General features: G+C 39.5%; 1 protein-coding gene across 1 annotated transcript; it reads left to right on the plus strand.

Annotated features, from left to right (window-relative positions):
- Positions 1-333: 333 nt before the first annotated feature.
- Positions 334-15861, plus strand: MTERF3 (mitochondrial transcription termination factor 3; the record flags this gene model as incomplete). The annotated part of the gene is made up of 7 exons (XM_082015423.1): positions 334-664; positions 2820-2972; positions 3990-4179; positions 8771-8918; positions 10215-10286; positions 13190-13351; positions 15667-15861. 7 exons carry the CDS (start codon positions 334-336, stop codon positions 15859-15861), a joined length of 1251 nt encoding a protein of 416 aa, XP_081871549.1.
- Between the last annotated feature and the right edge of the window lie 747 nt (positions 15862-16608).

Genomic DNA, 16608 nt, shown 5'->3' on the forward strand with positions numbered 1-16608 from the left:
CCGGCTTCCCCCCGCCATGTGGCGGGGTGTGAGGTGACGGCCCTGAGCGGAGGGCCCCGTCCCTTGGGGAGGGCTTAGGTCCCGGCTGGGCTTTCCGCCGCGCTCCCAAGGGGACGGCTGTCTTCAGAGCCGGCTCCTCTCCTCACTTATGCCTCCCCCGTTTGGAGGTTTAAAGCCTCAAAGCATCTACTTAGTGCTTTGTAGCGAGTAATTTCTGCTTTAGTGCTCAGGGAATTAGCGCTTACGCTCCCAGCCCTGCGAGCGAGGTGAGGCAGCGCCTGTGTTACTCCTCAGCCCTTTTTCTCCCAGCAGGATGCAGCGCTGAGGTGGAAGATGGCTTTGTGGGCTCGGCAGGTCTCCCGCTGGTGTTGCCTGCTGCAAACAGCCCGTGGTGCTGAATTTTCTCGGAGGCTGAGGGGCCGCAGCAGCACGGCACAGGGTTGTCGTGGGTTCGGCCCTCTGGTTCTGCTGCTCTGTAGAAATGACGGTCTTCCGTGGAGATTGCAGGCATACAGGCATGTATCTGTAGGAAGCTGTTCTCCACCCGACAATACCAAAGATGGATCCTTTTCTTCTCCCGAAAGTCACTTGCCATCGCCAGTAAAACAGGAACAAGCAAAGGCAGAAACATTACCTGATCTGAATACAGAAATACTGTATGAAGGTAAGAGGCCTTAGGGATACCGTTTGTCCCAGACCTCCATATGATGTTTTCAGTCTTACCCTTGGTTCTCCTTTTTTGGCCTGTTTATATAAAATATTTCCCTGAAGTTCCCGGCTTTCACTTGTTTTTAGGACCCATAGTTAACGCAGAATTCCTGTGGTCACTCTAGTATATAAAGAATACCTTTAAGACAAGCTAAAGGTGTATGTTTTGGGTAGAAATGTTGGTCTGGAGCTGCTATTTGAAGAGCTTTTCTTTTTGTATGTCTACCTGCAGTAGCTGAGCATTAGCCTTTCCCTCATAGTTGCTCTGGTACAAAATAAAGGGTTTCGTTTGTTGGTTTTGGGGTTGGTTTTTGGGGTTTTTTTTTTGAGTAGGGGTGGGGGAGGCCACCCCTGAAGCAGCCTGCACCGCACGGCTGTTTGAACGGTCAGGGGTGAACAACAGGAGGCAGCAGTGTGAAGCCTGCCCTGAGGAGAAATCCTCCTTAAACTGCCTCCTGAGGAAAGATAGATACGAGGTCGCCTGGGTGTTGTTGCGCTGAGGAAATTGCCTCACTTTTCTCTGCTTTTATATCTAAGTGAGGATTAAAAAAATACCACCCTCTGAAAATAATTACAGTATGCTGAGGAAACTTGCTCTGGATTACTAAGCAGTCTTGTATGTTCAGATTCAGCTTTGAGCCCGGCCAGCTTGGATCCTACAGAGCTCATTTTTGGGGTGGCTCAGAGCTGCAACTGAGATCTGTGTGTTTGTGCAGCTGGTTCTGGAAACAGTGCTGCACCAGAACTGGCAGGTCAGCCAGCTCGTATGTGTCTGCACCTGCGGTGCAGTTTATTTATGTGCCAGATTTTTATCTGCTGGCCAACTTACTGTTATGTATATGTGTGTGGAGCATTTTGCCCAGCTGGCAGTATATATAGTGGAATAAACATAATTGCTAACTTTTTTTTTTGTACCTTGAGGTATGTTTCCTGATACAAGGTTTAAAGGCAAAAAAAGAGCATCTGTGCTTCCAGAAGGGAACTTGGTATATATTGTTTTGGTCCTCAACAAGTTGAAAGGAAGTGCTTAATATCCATATAGATTCCTAGAGAGTTCTTATTACTGTTTAAGTTGTAAATGTTGCTAAAAACATTTTACTGTGCTTTTGTTTCTGAGGCTTTGAGTCAAAGAAGTGGCAAGGCCTTTGATACCTGTTGTGCAACTCTTCCTGGAACAGTAGGATCTTCCAACTTACTTTGGAACCTGTCTTGGTAGTTCTGGTGTGACTTTGTTTTCTTGACATGAAAGTGTTACCCTAGTCTCTAGGAAGTCCTTGTGCAAAGGTACAGGGCACAGAAAAATCCCCGTCCTGAAGAGTTCATAATTAGGGCTGTTGATCTGTAATTAGCTTGATAATTGAGGTGGATGCTAGCAGCCAGCGTGCAAAACAGTAATCTTGATTACTGCTCTGAGCTGTCAATGGAAAAATAGATCAGTGTAGAGAGATATTTTTTAAAAAGACACTGAGCTCTGTGACTTGGAACACTTAAGAGGAAACAAGAATAATGATGTTGACTTGGAAACCTTAATGAGCAGAAAATGGAGCTTTATTTCTTTAGCTGTTTGAGGTGGTGTCAGTCAGCAGCCATTCTGTAATGGATAAGACACAATAACTTGGTTGGACTTGGCTGTGAAGTACCTTGAAAGTTAAAGCGACTGCAGTTCAGGCATCAGATTCCAAAGAGGCACAAAGCAGCGGGCTTGTCAGGTTATGAAAAATAATCCTTGCAGTAGCCTTTGATCTGGATATGATCAGGCAAGAATGCATTTGTGAAGACATGAAAGAAAATTCTATTTCAAGAAGGTGATGTGATCTGTTGTCTGCAACGATCAAGGCAGCAGACTGAAGTCAGGCTTGCTGGGGTACTACACTCAGATTTGGCCACATGAGCAAGAGTTGATGGGCAGTGACAAGGAGATGGAACAGAGACAAAAACTGGGAGTAAAGTCTATGTTTTCATATGTTTTCAAATAATAATATATTGGCTGTTCATCTCATGCACAGTGTTCTTTTATTTTGCAGTGGATTTTAAGAAATCTATATAGCGTTTGGTGGGAGCAGCTTTGTCTTTCACAAAATGCATTTAGGTCTTCTGTATTTGTTTCTTAGACTGGGATGACATCCCACCTTCGTCTGCTTTGGAGGAGATTTCAGAGGAAGAAGCTGTACAGATCATTGCAGAACCACTTCTTCCCCTTCAGTCTTCAACACTCCGAGATTATGTTGATCACTCGGAAACCCTGGCAAAACTTGTCCACCTAGGTATGTGTGATTTTCTTTACGTGGTTTGCCTATATCTGGAGCTTTGGAGATTCTATAATTTGTGTTTTGATCTTACTGGTTGCCCTGTAAACTTGAGAACAGGAACAGCAACCAATGGTTAAGGGCAGCAGAATGTTACCCAGGGCAAGTGGAAAAAGAAAGGGGACTGCATGACTCACTAGCAATGCTATATTAGTTGCAAGGCTGGCTAGCTTTAGTCCCTTACTGCTCTGAGTGCTAGAAGGAGGCATCTCCCACAGCTTCCGGAGGTTGGGAGCACTTTGTGTAACTTGATTGGTCTCTCTTCTTTTGGGCTGGTTAAGGAAGCTTTAATTTGCTGCAAAAGAAATTGCAGCGCTCTGTCCTTGGAAGGAAGGAGAGCAGTTGCTGTGCAGAACCTTAGAAGTAGTGCACAGTAAACTGGAGAAGCAAGGAGGAAGAGAACCTTAGTTCTCATCAAAAACTTGGGCCTTGCACTTGGGCCGTGCAAGGATAGCTGAATTCAAGGTTGCTGGCCACCCCCTTGTTTCCCAAAAGTGTAAGGAACACTAGAATGAGGTTGGAGAAATAAATGTTTGAGAAGAAGAGATCTGGCTCCATGCAGTAACAAATGGCTATGTGTGAGCCAGTATGTAAAGGCACTTCACTGCAAAATTGTTCCCTTCCCTTGTATAATGGAGTTGGGAATTCCTTGCACACATAGTTCTGTGCGACAAGAGTAGGTCTCTGCATGTGGTACATGCTAGCGTACTTGATTCTTCACATGCAGGATTCACTGCACATGTCTTCCTTCAAAAAAATAAACTTGGCAAAAGTGTCTAAAATGACTGCTTGTTTTACCGGTAATCTTTCCACAATATACAAGGTGTTGTGACCTTGCTTTGTTGAGCGATTGAAGTATACTAAATCAGTGCAAAAAAGGAGTAGTCCTGTAAATTTCAACATGCCTTTCTGAAACATTTACAGGAAGTAAGGTCTATGTTTAATTAAAACAATATCTAATTTTGTTTGTTGTAGGAGTTGACTTATCCCAAGTGGAGAAACGTCAAAAGGCAGGTCAACTCTTACTGACCTTGGACTTTGAAAAAGATATAAGAAAAATACTTCTGTTTCTTAAGGATGTGGGTGTAGAAGACAATCAGCTGGGACTATTCCTGACCAAAAATCCATACATCCTTGCTGAAGATCTGGAAGCTTTAGAAACCAGGTACGCCTTTCAAATAGCAGCTGGGTGTTGAGCCCTGTGGCTTGAAGATCTTGTTTCCCAGTTGACTTAACCTTCTCTGAACCTGTGTTGCTGCTGCTTCCTTTCTCACTTTATCCCTGGCTCCATGTTTCTGTCCCTTCCCATCAGTCAGCATTAACATGTGGTGGTATCACAAGTCGAGTCAACATCCTGATCCATCTGAAAACTGACTGTTAACAAATTTTACTGCTCAGCCCTGTGTGTCTGCCAAAAAGGAAGCATCTTGCCATTCTAAGCCACTTGCTTTACCTGTGTCAGCTTAGATTCCAAAATGTTGGTCCCTGAGGCTTTACCTAAATTTGTAGAACAATATTAACCTCTTCAGTCATGCTTTGAAAGCGCTTTTCTAGACGGTATGTCTACGCATACCTTGTGAATTCTGCAGAAAAAGAAACAGACCAGATCTCTTCTGTGTTTACTTCTAATAGCAGCAGCAGGGTTTGGTGACTTTATTTTTCCTGTTGTCCAGCTCAAACTGAGCACAAGACTACAGCAAACTAATTTTTGTGTGTTCATGCTTGTATGGCCCTAGACTGTCACCCAAGGTTGTCTGGCCATAAGGGTAAACAATAGTCTCTTTAGAAGATATCGTATCTTAGACCAAAGCTTATTTAGTGAGCTGCCTTCTTCTGGAGTTGTTTGGGGTTTTTTAAGCTTATTTGTGTGTACCAAAAAACACCAAAGGTGGAATTCTTGTTGGTTTGTTGGGTTTGTGTTTTTTGTTTTTTTTTTTTTTAATAAAATTGCATTTATGGGTCTTTTTTTCTGCACTGAAGAAATAAGATAACTATATATGCATACTCCTCTTTCTCCAGCAGCTTTACTTAGAAAGTGATGGGATTTGTGTCAGAAGTTGACTGAAGTATTCTGATTTCAGTAATTCCAAGTGTTGTCTGAATCAAACTGTATTTCTTGTTCTCTTTAATGGCAGTTGGAGTTTCATTAACAATTCTTTGTCTGGTCAGCTCGAGAGATACAATGGGATAATACTGGTATTTAAAGTAGCTTTAAAAACCTGCATCTGAGTTAAAGGGATAAAGGTGGTCAAAACAAGAATATTGAGGAGCTGTGGCAGGTCTACCCAGCATGGACTAAGACACTGATAGCAGCTGTCCATTCTCCCTGTATCAGAAATCAACTGTCATTGTACTGTTTTATCACGTGCGTGTGCACTTTGGCTGCATGAGTGCAGATTTTGACTGTTCCTTCAGTGGGTTTAAGCTAGGATGCTGGGCTTCATCCTGCAGTAACTGAGATACCAGCTGATGCTGGTCAGGTTGAGGTCTTATGGTTGTAACTGTACATGTCTATTTACAGAAGCCTGTCCTTATTTTTTTTGCATTGTTAACTTCGGAGGACTATTTCTAGAGCTTTAAAGGTGAGATTTGTATTTGTGGCAGAAAGCCTTTCTCTTCTAAAGAAAACTCTTCCGGAAGTTAAATAACCGGAATTAAAATAGTAAAGATCTTTGAAATATTGTATTGTAATAATCTAAACAATCTTTAAAAAAAAAAAATTCTTAATTCTTCATTTGTCTGAAATAACTGAATGTAGGTTTTGAACCTGTATTTTCATGAATCCACAGCCACTTTTTGCAAAGGTTCTCTGCCCTAGGGATGGCGTAGTGGCTTGTAACTGCCACTTTTTTCCTTGTTGTTGATGGATACAAACAGCTTTACTATATTCCTTTGCTTTAGTTCTTCCTTCCAAGTTTTTGCAAGTAGGATCGCATTAAGACATGACAGACTGAAGGTACCAGCACCAGACTATGGGGTTGTACTTTTTTTTTTAACTTCTCTGTGCCTTTAAGTCATAGAGATCTTAGCTTTCTTTACTCAGCTGTATTTGTTTGGCGTGTACCTATGATAAGTTAGATTCTGAAGTGGAATTACTTCATTCTTCTAAATCTTGCTTCCATTAGGTGTCTTGATTATAAAAAAAATTGCAGGAAAATGGACTTCTGTTCTTAAAATTACCCCAGACAGGCTTGCATTAATTCCACGCTTTTACAGAACAACTCATGTATGTGTGCACGCACTTTGTAATGAACTCAAAATGCCTTGGTATTTAATTCCAGAAAAGAAAGTCTGTCTGCTTGGCTTTTGCAGCTGTCCAAGACAGAAATGTGAAAATGCAGCTTTTTGGAAACAGGCACATTAGCAGACTCCCGTCTAACATAGACCTGACTTTTCTTCTTCCCCCTGTTCTGTTCTTCCATTCTTCTGTTCAGTAAGTGGCCTTTCAGAAACTGTATCTGAAAAGAACCTGCTTCATTTTTCAGCAGTAGTTTTGAGTCTGGATTGTCAGAATTGCTTATACTTTGAAGAGAGTATTTTTTGTGATGATAAACTTTCTAACTCTTCTGTGAAGTTAGATTTGCTTTTCCGTGACTGTCATGTGTCACTCCCTGGTTAGTGAGGTAGGGGCTGAACAGGGCAATCCAATTTCTTCTTTTTTTGCAGCTTGATTTTTCAGGAAGTTTATCTCTGGCACTGGTGAATGCTTTCCTGCAAGCTTTAAAATAAGTGTGCTGCGGAGGGCATGTGGCAGGCTGTGAAGTGAATGTGTCTCACATAGCTGTCTTTTGAAAGCTGAGTATCACCTTTGCATAAACACTTTGGTGCAGATGGACGTGGTATTGGTTACATCACTCTGGAATGTTTTATTGCTATGGATTCCATGTTGCCAGGAAACAAAACACAAATTTCAATAGATTTGGCATTTGACTTCAGATAAACACTGTAAAAGTCAAAACATTCCATAATTCATAACAATTCTGACAGTTGCACATCAGTGTCTGTTCTGCAGCTGCACCAGATGCTTTGTTTTACGGTATTGTTAATGATGACTTAAAACTGTTAACATGCTACATAGAACTGCTGACCCCTGTAGTACAACGAGGGCTAACCTTGGTGCCAACACTCACAAAGTTATCCCAAACCTTGGTCAGGTTGGATGATTGTGCTTCTTTTAATTACACCAGTTTCTAGAGTCTGGTTATTACAGTCTTGCCATCCCTCTTTTAAGCTTCTTGCCTTTCCAGGATGTGAAGAAATGCTTCAGGTGTGAGTTTTAATGACTTGTTAACAGAAAACAAGCAGAGGGGAGTCAGGACAACCAAAAGGTTTTATTTTTAATCTGCTCATTTAGCTATGTTTCTAGCACGCTTGGCAGTTGTGCCCTTGAAAAATTGAATGGAAGTAGTATAGTGTAGCCAAGCTGCAGCATTCAAAATATAATGGGATAATTTTTGAAGGGCCAGTTGTTTATTGTAGTTTTCTGCATTTCTCACCCTCCTAACATCTCCTTGTTTCTGAGGCTGCTTCAGCCAGTTCCATCAGCATTACCTGGAGCCGAGGCTGCTGTCTTCTGTGTTGGGGTGCCTGCTTAGTTAGGAATTGGTCCTCTTAGAGCTTGTTCTTAGATCTGTCTAGAGGTTTTTGGCTTGTGATTACTTCATTTTTTAGGGTTTGTGGAAGGAGAGGGAGGCTGCAGTGACTGGAAGGTATTTTTTGGTTTTTTCTCTCCACAAGAGATGATGTAACATGCAGCCCATCTTTTGCTGAATATCTGCTTCTGCAGAATATTCTTCGATCTATTTTGTATCTTATTTACTGCCAGATAAATTCAGTTCTTGTATGCTCTAAGTTTGTCTGACAGCAAATACTTCTGTATATGCTTATCTAGAAACATAGGGAACCTCTTCAAATTGTAGTTCAGTTGTTTTTTTCTTTTATAAGGTGGCACATGGGTTAATTGTGTCTCTTTATTTTGTGTGCTGTATTTCCCCCCTATTCCTTTTTCTGGGAGCTATGGTAATAATCCACTGCAAGTAGTACTTGAAACAGATTTCACTTTCACTGAATTCAAAAAAAATTTGGAAAACGTTTTGAGTTGGAAAGAAAGAAAGCTCTGTTAAACATAAAAACTTCAGTCAGTTCCTTCTCCTTTCTGACAACCAGATGTTTTGTAACTAAATTCTTGGACCAGTGACTGAAGTAGGGACCTATTGTAACAAAAGTAACTTCAGCTGATTTAGAAATGTCTTTTTGGACAATGTCTCTATAGATAGCATTGTTGTATATTTCTACTCCAGTGCTATTGGCAAAATAGGGACGTATGATGTATAGTACTCTGTTCTTTCAGCAGTAGAAATGGAATTCATTAAAATAGCAAAAGGCTGTATATATCTTCTTGTCCATACCTTATGATGATCTATTAATGTGTTTGCAATCTAGGAGACAGGCTGGTAGTTAAATGTAGGTTAACATAGTTATCTGCTTAAGGACAGCTGGAAGGAATTAAAATCTGTCTTCAGTATTGACATTCTGCTCTGAGGTTTATTTTACTTCTAATTAATTGGAAGGGATGGTATTTTGCTTTTATGATAACTGCAGATTTCCCCCTAATTATTTTTGGCAGGGTTGCATGTTAATGCTAGAACATCTGTCTGTTTATAAGATATCACTGAGGAATTTAAGCAAGTACTGAATAAATGGAGGCAATAAAATTTTCATCACTGGATTTTATTTTGTTTTTGTTCTCTTTCTAGAGTGGCTTACCTAAAATCGAAAAAATTTGGTAAGGCAGAAATTGCTCAGATGGTCTCAAGAGCTCCCTATTTGCTGTTGTTTTCAGTGGAAAGACTGGATAACAGACTGGGTTTCTTCAAAAATGAACTTGGCCTCAGTGTAAAAAAGGTAAAGATTGTACACTGAAGTCTTTAGGTGCTTTGTCAGGGACAACTGTAAGGCCTTGGAACATGAATACCTCAAGTATTTGGAGGTTATCCACAAACATTGGTGACATTACCAATAGGAACACAAAGGGTTACAGGAGGCTACCGTGATTTTAACTATCTATAGAAGTAGTATGGACATCTAACGTTCAAAGGTCCTGAAGTACAGTTCTTGAAGATGATCTGCTGCAGGTTATTGTCAAACAAGCATGTGTGTGTCCAGTTTTATTATCTGAGGTGAGTCAGAGGACTGAATCCATTGCTGAAACAGCAAGCAGCTTTTTCAACTTCTAGAAAATTAATTGGCACTCTTCATCTCTTCAAGATACTGTAACATACTTAACTCTACTGTAACATACTTAACTCATCGGTGAAGAATAGTCTAATCTGTGAATATCACATCAAACTAAATGCCAAATCATATGCTCAGCTCACCAAGCGTAACCCTTGGGTTCACTTGTGAGTGCTTACCACACTGTGTGCTTAGGAGGTATTTAGGACCAGAGGAGCTAATAGCTGGAGTTTCCTGGAGTAAGTGAGCAGTGTTAGTTGTTTCCTGCACTAGCTGGGGATTGCAATAAATGTCAAGTTCCAAATGGAATCTGGTGTTGTTCTATTGGCTTTTGTATTGGCACTGTGATGGTCATAGCTGTCACAGTTCCTGTTCCTGGCCTTTCCACACTTGAGGTAAGAGACCTCTCTGGTAAAAGGGCTTAGTCACTGCCTTGAGTTCAGGGCAGATTACAAGTAGTCACATGGCTTAAGGGATGTGGAGTAATTTCTTGTATTGCCTTGTGGCAATTAGTATTATTACTATGGTCCAACCAGATCCTGAGGTAGACAAAGGATTTTTCAACTGCAGTGGCATTGTATAGCCTCTATCAGGTAGTGTTTGTTTACTTTTTTTAAAAAGGTGGGAAGAAGCAGCTTGAGCATTGAGAGAGATTGGGCACTTAAGCATGCTCTTAACTTTTGGGGCATGCTTTTACTCCCTCTTCCTGTCTGTTTTACAACAGCTATGTTATTTTTTGTTTTCCAAATAAACGTATTTGAGTAACTTTTTGCATCTTAATATATCACTGCTTCACGCTAACTCATCTTTGGGGTAGAGATAAAATGAAATGCAAGTGAAAGTGCATCCCTCTTCCAACTGGGGAAAAAAAGAGTTTTTATGAGATCTCTATTTTTCTTTCACAGATGGATTCACAAACAAGCTTTCAATAATAATCTTTTTGTTGTGTGTTTTCCCTAATTGTAGACAAAGGATCTGGTAATTCGTCTTCCAAGGCTACTGACTGGCAAATTAGAGCCTGTAAAAGAAAATCTTCAGGTGAGCTTATTAGTAGATAATAAAAGTGTACTGCGTATCCACATAGTTTAAGAGTTGACAGAAGATAAAAGTTCCTGGAGGAGAATCCCGCACAGAAATAATTTAATGAAATAATTTTAGTGAAGGTATAAAATGACTGAGGATTTTGTTAAACAATTTCTTTTCCTCTATAGCTTGCAAACTTACAGCATATGTGGAGCAGTATCTTATTCTGTCTTCTACTCTGATGTAGGTTAGAAACTTCATCTGGGTTCCTTCTTGCCAAAAGTTGCTATCTGCTGACACAAATTGTTACCCATTTCTTTACGAGTGAAAAATAGAGCCTGCTCCCTCCTTTCTTATTTTCTTAATTATTATGGTTTTCTGCTAACTTGGATTGTCCATGAGGATTTAGGAGCAAGAAATGTGCAGTTGATTATTTTCCTCTTGGCAGGTAGCTAGTCTGCCAAAATGTGCATTTGACACCTATTGTCTGATAGCAGATGGTCGTTATTAACAACTGTTGGGTAAATAACTTCAAACCCACAGGGACTCCTTTCCCCTTTGAAAATGTAACTATGTATTGGTTTAATTATTGTGCTGTAAAGCCATCTAGGCCAAACAGCATGATGTAGTGTAACAATTTGAGAAATCCCATTATCCTATAACGCATAACTATGAATTAAAATATATAATTTTCAGACAGACTCACTGCTATGAAACTATTAAACACTGGGAATCTTGCAATCTGAAATGTGTGTGTGGTAAGGGAGGAGACTAGAAAGTAGCAGACTGTTCCAATTAATAGAGCTTTCTTTTTAATGAACATTGTTTCCACAGGCTAGGGATTCAGTATATTATAATTGAATGTGTTTTTATGATCCTCAGTTCTGTGTGACTATCTTTTTTATCTACCAAAAAGTGTATAGCGTAGCATCCTTATTTTTCACACGCTCTAGAAAGAGAGGAAGGATTTTTATGTCCTCACTATTAGAATCTGATGATACTTAGAAGCTTTCAGGGAATTGGATGTCTCACATTCAGAATCTGGGTTGAGAACCTGTATGTCCTAGGCTGCCGGTGGGCAGGCAGTACTCAGGAAGTGAAACCATATGCCAGCAGTTCAGAAGTGATCTGGTGGTATCCCTCAGTCTGAGTGGGCTGTTGTTTAGAAACAACTGCTGCAGCTGATACTGGTTGTCAAAAGATACCAATCATGGACTAAATGAGCAGAAAGGATGGCTTATTCCATCCTCTGAAGGCTTCATAAAGCACAATTAGAGATTCACTGATTGGTTAAAACTGGAAAGCTTGCATTACCTCTGCCTATTGTGGGTATCATATGGAGTATGTTGAATATTGCTGGGGCTTACACAGTAAGGATATTAGCATATGTGGTCTAGAAAATTAATGACTATTAAATATGTTTGCTGTCAAACTGAATACAGTCAAAGCAACTTACACTTGAACTTACCATTTATGTCAAGAAAGAGCTGTTCCATTTCACAGACTAGAAAAGAAAAGCTCAAGATTTTTGCCGCAATTACCTCTACAGTGGGACCAGCTATACATCTCCACTGATTTAACATCAGGTCTTACTCTTGGTTCTGTATCTTAATGCAGTAAGTTACCCCTGCCAGCTTGGATCTGTGGAAGACACCACTGAAGTGCAAACACATCTCTTCATACTTGAATGCTGTCTTAGTTGATTAGTATTTCTTGTGATACACAAATATTTATAATACACAGTATATTATAATATATATTTATAATAGATAATTATGGTGTTTATAATATATTATATATTATATTGGTATGTTTGTTATGTAAATATTTATAAATATTTCTAAGCAGATAAGGAAGAACCAGGAATTGAAAGACCTGGTTATAGCCACCTTTAGAAACAATTCCCTCTAAGGATCTGCAAGTCCTAAGGTAGCTTCAAAACCCAGGTTGTAAGTCCTTCCCTTTGTATTTGCCAGGCAGTTTTGGGCAGGAGCTGCAGTCTTGGCACATCAAACTGGGAAAACAAAAAACATAACCTTATTGCCAACTGAAGAAGTACCTGAGTTGAATCTGAAAGTCTCACTATGTTGACTGGCCAGCACACCCACTTCATGACTGAAAACAAGCTGCTTGTAAATGTCACTGGAGGATAGGAGAAATAGCTGAATTAACAGACACTCTTGTATGCTGAATTCCTTTCTCAACAACTCAATGAACTGCTTGCCATTCTGCACTTTGGGAGGAGTGCTCATGATTTTATTGAAAAAATGTGTTTTCCTTTTGGGAAACCATAATTGAAGTAAAGGCAGCCTCTGAAAAAGACATCTTACCCAACTGTAAAATAAACTGAATACACTGCATATTCTGCACATCTCTTTCAGGTTCAACAGACTTCGGTTGAAGACTACAGAACTAAAATTATGCTCCCCAGTATAAAAATGTAACTTGGATACATTAGCAAAAGAAAGCACAGTAACAAGAGTAGTCACTAGTTATTTGATTGCTGTGTTTTACAGAGCTCAACAGCTCTACAACTAGAAACTCCGTCTCTTTTGACAGCCTGGTATTGAAACTGATAAAAGACTCTTAGGGGAGAATTTTTATGCTTGTAACTGCCATGCACACTGAGACGCAGCTTTTGTTCATATTTCAGGCAAGCTGAAAAATACATAGCATTCACAAAAGTCATCTTTACTTCAGGGATACTCTATAAACAAATTACACTTTAATCCAGAATGATAAATAAATTGCACTGTCTGACTTGAGAAGAACTGGAGTGGCAGATGTTACGGTGGGTTGCATTTTTGTTGCTGTGTGACAAAGGGTAGAAGAATTTTGCATTAGTTTATTTCAGTGGCATGTTAAAATAAGCTAAGTTTGCAGCTGACTTCTGAAGATAAAATTGTGCTCCTTTTCAGGTTTGTCAGATTGAACTTGGTTTTCAACGTAATGAAATTCAACAGATTGTCTTTAAGACCCCCAAGATTTTAACTGCAAGTAAAAAGAGACTCAAACAGACATTTGACTACTTACACAACATAATGGGCATTCCCCACCACATGCTTACTCACTTTCCTCAGGTGAGCTGTTGATCTGGGAATAACTTGTAGGTACTCTTTGCACAGCTGCTTCACTAGCTTGGTGCTGAAGGTGGAGCCTCACTGTATGCAGGACATGTGTGAATTCTTCAGCTTGTCTGTGGCTTTTACTCTAATTGGGATAACTTTTATTAGCAATTCGGCAACCATTGAGGATTCCAGTGTGGAAGTGCTCTTCTTCACTCTCTGGCACAGGTGACCCCACCACCCCCAGTTTGGTGAATTTTTAAGTTTTCAACGGAAGTAGTCATGCTCGTGTCTGGATTCATGCAAGAAAGAGTACTGCCTGTTTAGGCATTCCTTGTCCTGAAATCTTACCTAGCTAAGACACACAAGGGAAGACGAGATCATGCGTAAGATCTGTTCATTAGATAACATATATATGAAAACACTTCTTTTGGATTTGTGTATTTAAAAATTAAATTTTATAGATTACAAGATCTGAAAATATAGTTTAAAAGGTAAGAGAAGTTCTGTCCACGAGGCAATCAGATTCTTGTTGACCTTCCTATTGCTGCAGCAATAGCTAAAAAATCACAGGAGTGAAAATAGAGTAGTTTCTTGTTGACTATTTTGGGTTTTTTCTATCTTGCCATTACTGTTCTTTCCTCACAAATTAAAAGTTGAAAGCATTAGTTGCTTCATCTAATGCTGACATGCAGTCACACTAGCTTCTTACAAGGAAAGAACGAAAGCACAGATTACAACTTCTGAACTGAAATAATTTTCATCCTAAAGCAAGTCTAGTAGGGAATCTAACTCTCTAATCTAACTGGCTAAAAAGCCGAAGTTATATGGAGAAGTAAAACTACTCCCCAGGATTTTGGTTACTTATCTTGCTATTTAATATATCTTTACTTAACAAGTATGCTTGCTATAGCTGCAGTCTGTGTGTCATTTTTGCCCTCCTTGACTTGTATTGACCGCAAGTCTTTCTCGCTTCCTTCTCGGTTGTCTTATTGTTGGCTTCCTGGTGGTTCACCTCATTATTTCCCTTCCCTTTGTTTGAAAGGGTAAGTGGAGAGTTTCTTCTGCTCCTTGTTCTTGGTGCAGTCACCATCTCTCTTCCCTGTTCTTCCCTTCCATCCTCAAAAACTGAGTTCTAGCATATGGTTAGTGCAGCTTGGTCTGTATATGGTCTAGCCATTAACTTGTGCATTTACAAATGCATACTTGTCTTCATCTGTTCTTGCTTCTATCCTAAATGACAGTAATGCTGAAAATAAGAGGCATACAGTATTTTTTGTCAAATCCTCTCTGATGTTACAGCTGCTGTTCTAACAATCCTTCCTGTCAACTATCTCCATAAACAGTGGCTAAGGTTTTTCTGTGACTCCCTCTTAACATTGAAGGAAGGCAGAGGAGGAACAGTAGTTTTGCTTTCTGTCCTAGTTCAAATTAGTTTGCATCCTCATGAAATCCTGCCTTCAGTACTGTAGTCTCTCCTTTTCAGCAAAACTTCTGCTTGCTTTTGTTGCTGTAGCATTCTTGTTTTCACTATTATTTTCTCTAAAGCAGCATCTCTCTCTCTTCAGTTGTACTGCTCAGAAATGCAGCTAGAACTCTGCTTTTAAGACTTCTTAACTGCATTACATGTCTTCCCAGCTTCTCTCTCTTTTTAGATGTTCCACTGATTTCTTTCATGTTTCCCTTACCGTTGTTCTTGCCTTTGACTGTCTACAATTCTTTTTGTGACAAGTATCTTCAAAAGTAGGCATTGTTGTGCAGCAGTAGACCAGCGGTTGTTTTGAACCACAGCACTGTGCCTTTTGGCTGTGTTATGACAGGAGGTGCAGCTGCACACCTTTTCTGTTGTCGCTGCAATTCACTTTTGTATCATGCTGTGTGGTCACCTGTTCATTTCTTCCTTATAGAACACTCATCTGAATATGACTGTATATGTAAACACTCCCGATAATATAGGGAAAATGCTTAGGTATTCTCGCTCCCAGTTTCTGTATGTCTCCTCTTTGCTTTCTTGGCTGTGATTACACGAAAGTAATAGAGCTATATATAAACAAAAAACTTAACATGCTCGAGAGTTGTATCATTCCCTGATTTCCCTTGTGTGTGTACCTCAGAATATTGTATTGAAGCATTTATTTAGAATTTAGATAACTTATATATAAATATAAACTACCTGGTGTTTGACGTAAATGAGAAGAAAAGATGCGAATTATTTGTTTTCTTCCTAGATCTTCAATTCGACAAAAACATGCTCTTATTTTAGATTCATCACGTCTGAAATTTAGACAACTTAAAAGATTCTTCCCTTTCTTTCTTTCTTTCTTTCTTAGGTTTTCAACTCAAAGCTATTACGAATAAAAGAGAGACATATGTTTCTTACATTCTTGGGAAGAGCCCAGTATGACCCAGCACAACCCAGCTACATCTCTCTGGACCAGCTCGTATCCTTGCCCGATGAGGTGTTTTGTACAGAGATTGCCAAAGCTTCTATACAGGACTTTGAAAAATTCTTAAAAACACTTTAATTAGTAACACATGTAAAAAGGAATAGAATAAAGTTATGAAATAAACATATTTTATAAAACTACTCCCCTTTATGCTCTTTTAACTTCTTAATTACTGGTTTAAGAAGTTGTTGCTTATGAAACATTTGTAGGATTTAACGGTTCACAGTAATACTCTTTGTGGTGACTTAAAAATATATTTCAGAAGGATTAAGTGAATGTGTTGTTTGCTACTGATACAATCCTTGTAATTAATTGCTAACTTAATTCAGAGTGAATGATACAGCACACTAACAGAAAAGTAAATTAAAGTAGATTTTTTTTTTCTTTCAATAATTTCAGAGTTTTGGGAGATGGAAAAACGGGCTAGTGACTTATTCCCTGTCTCACCCTCTGTCTTCTCCCCTCACCCTCCCTCCCAAAAGTAAGAATAACAAGATAATGCTGTGGCAAAGAAGTGACATGTTTACCTGCTTTTATCTTAAGAGCTAATAATGTTATTCTTTTTCTTGTGCGGTAGAAAAGTACACCGTTACATGTGTGAAGTATTTTTCAACAGGTTGCAAAGGTGTTTCTTTGTGAAGCTGGCTGCTAAAGTTAATATCCTAAAAGCTGTGCAGTGAAACTTGGTTTGACATATCAAAGAAAATCAGCAAATTGAATCTAGGCCAGTTACAAAAAGAAAATAAGCTCCTTCTAGATTCCAGGGACATGTATAGTTTTATTTTAAGTCACTTTTCCCCTTGAGGAGGGGAAGCAGTTTTTCCC

This window comes from Phaethon aethereus (assembly GCF_964289735.1).
Source record: "Phaethon aethereus genome assembly, chromosome: 2".
NCBI classification, from domain to species: Eukaryota; Metazoa; Chordata; class Aves; order Phaethontiformes; family Phaethontidae; genus Phaethon; species Phaethon aethereus.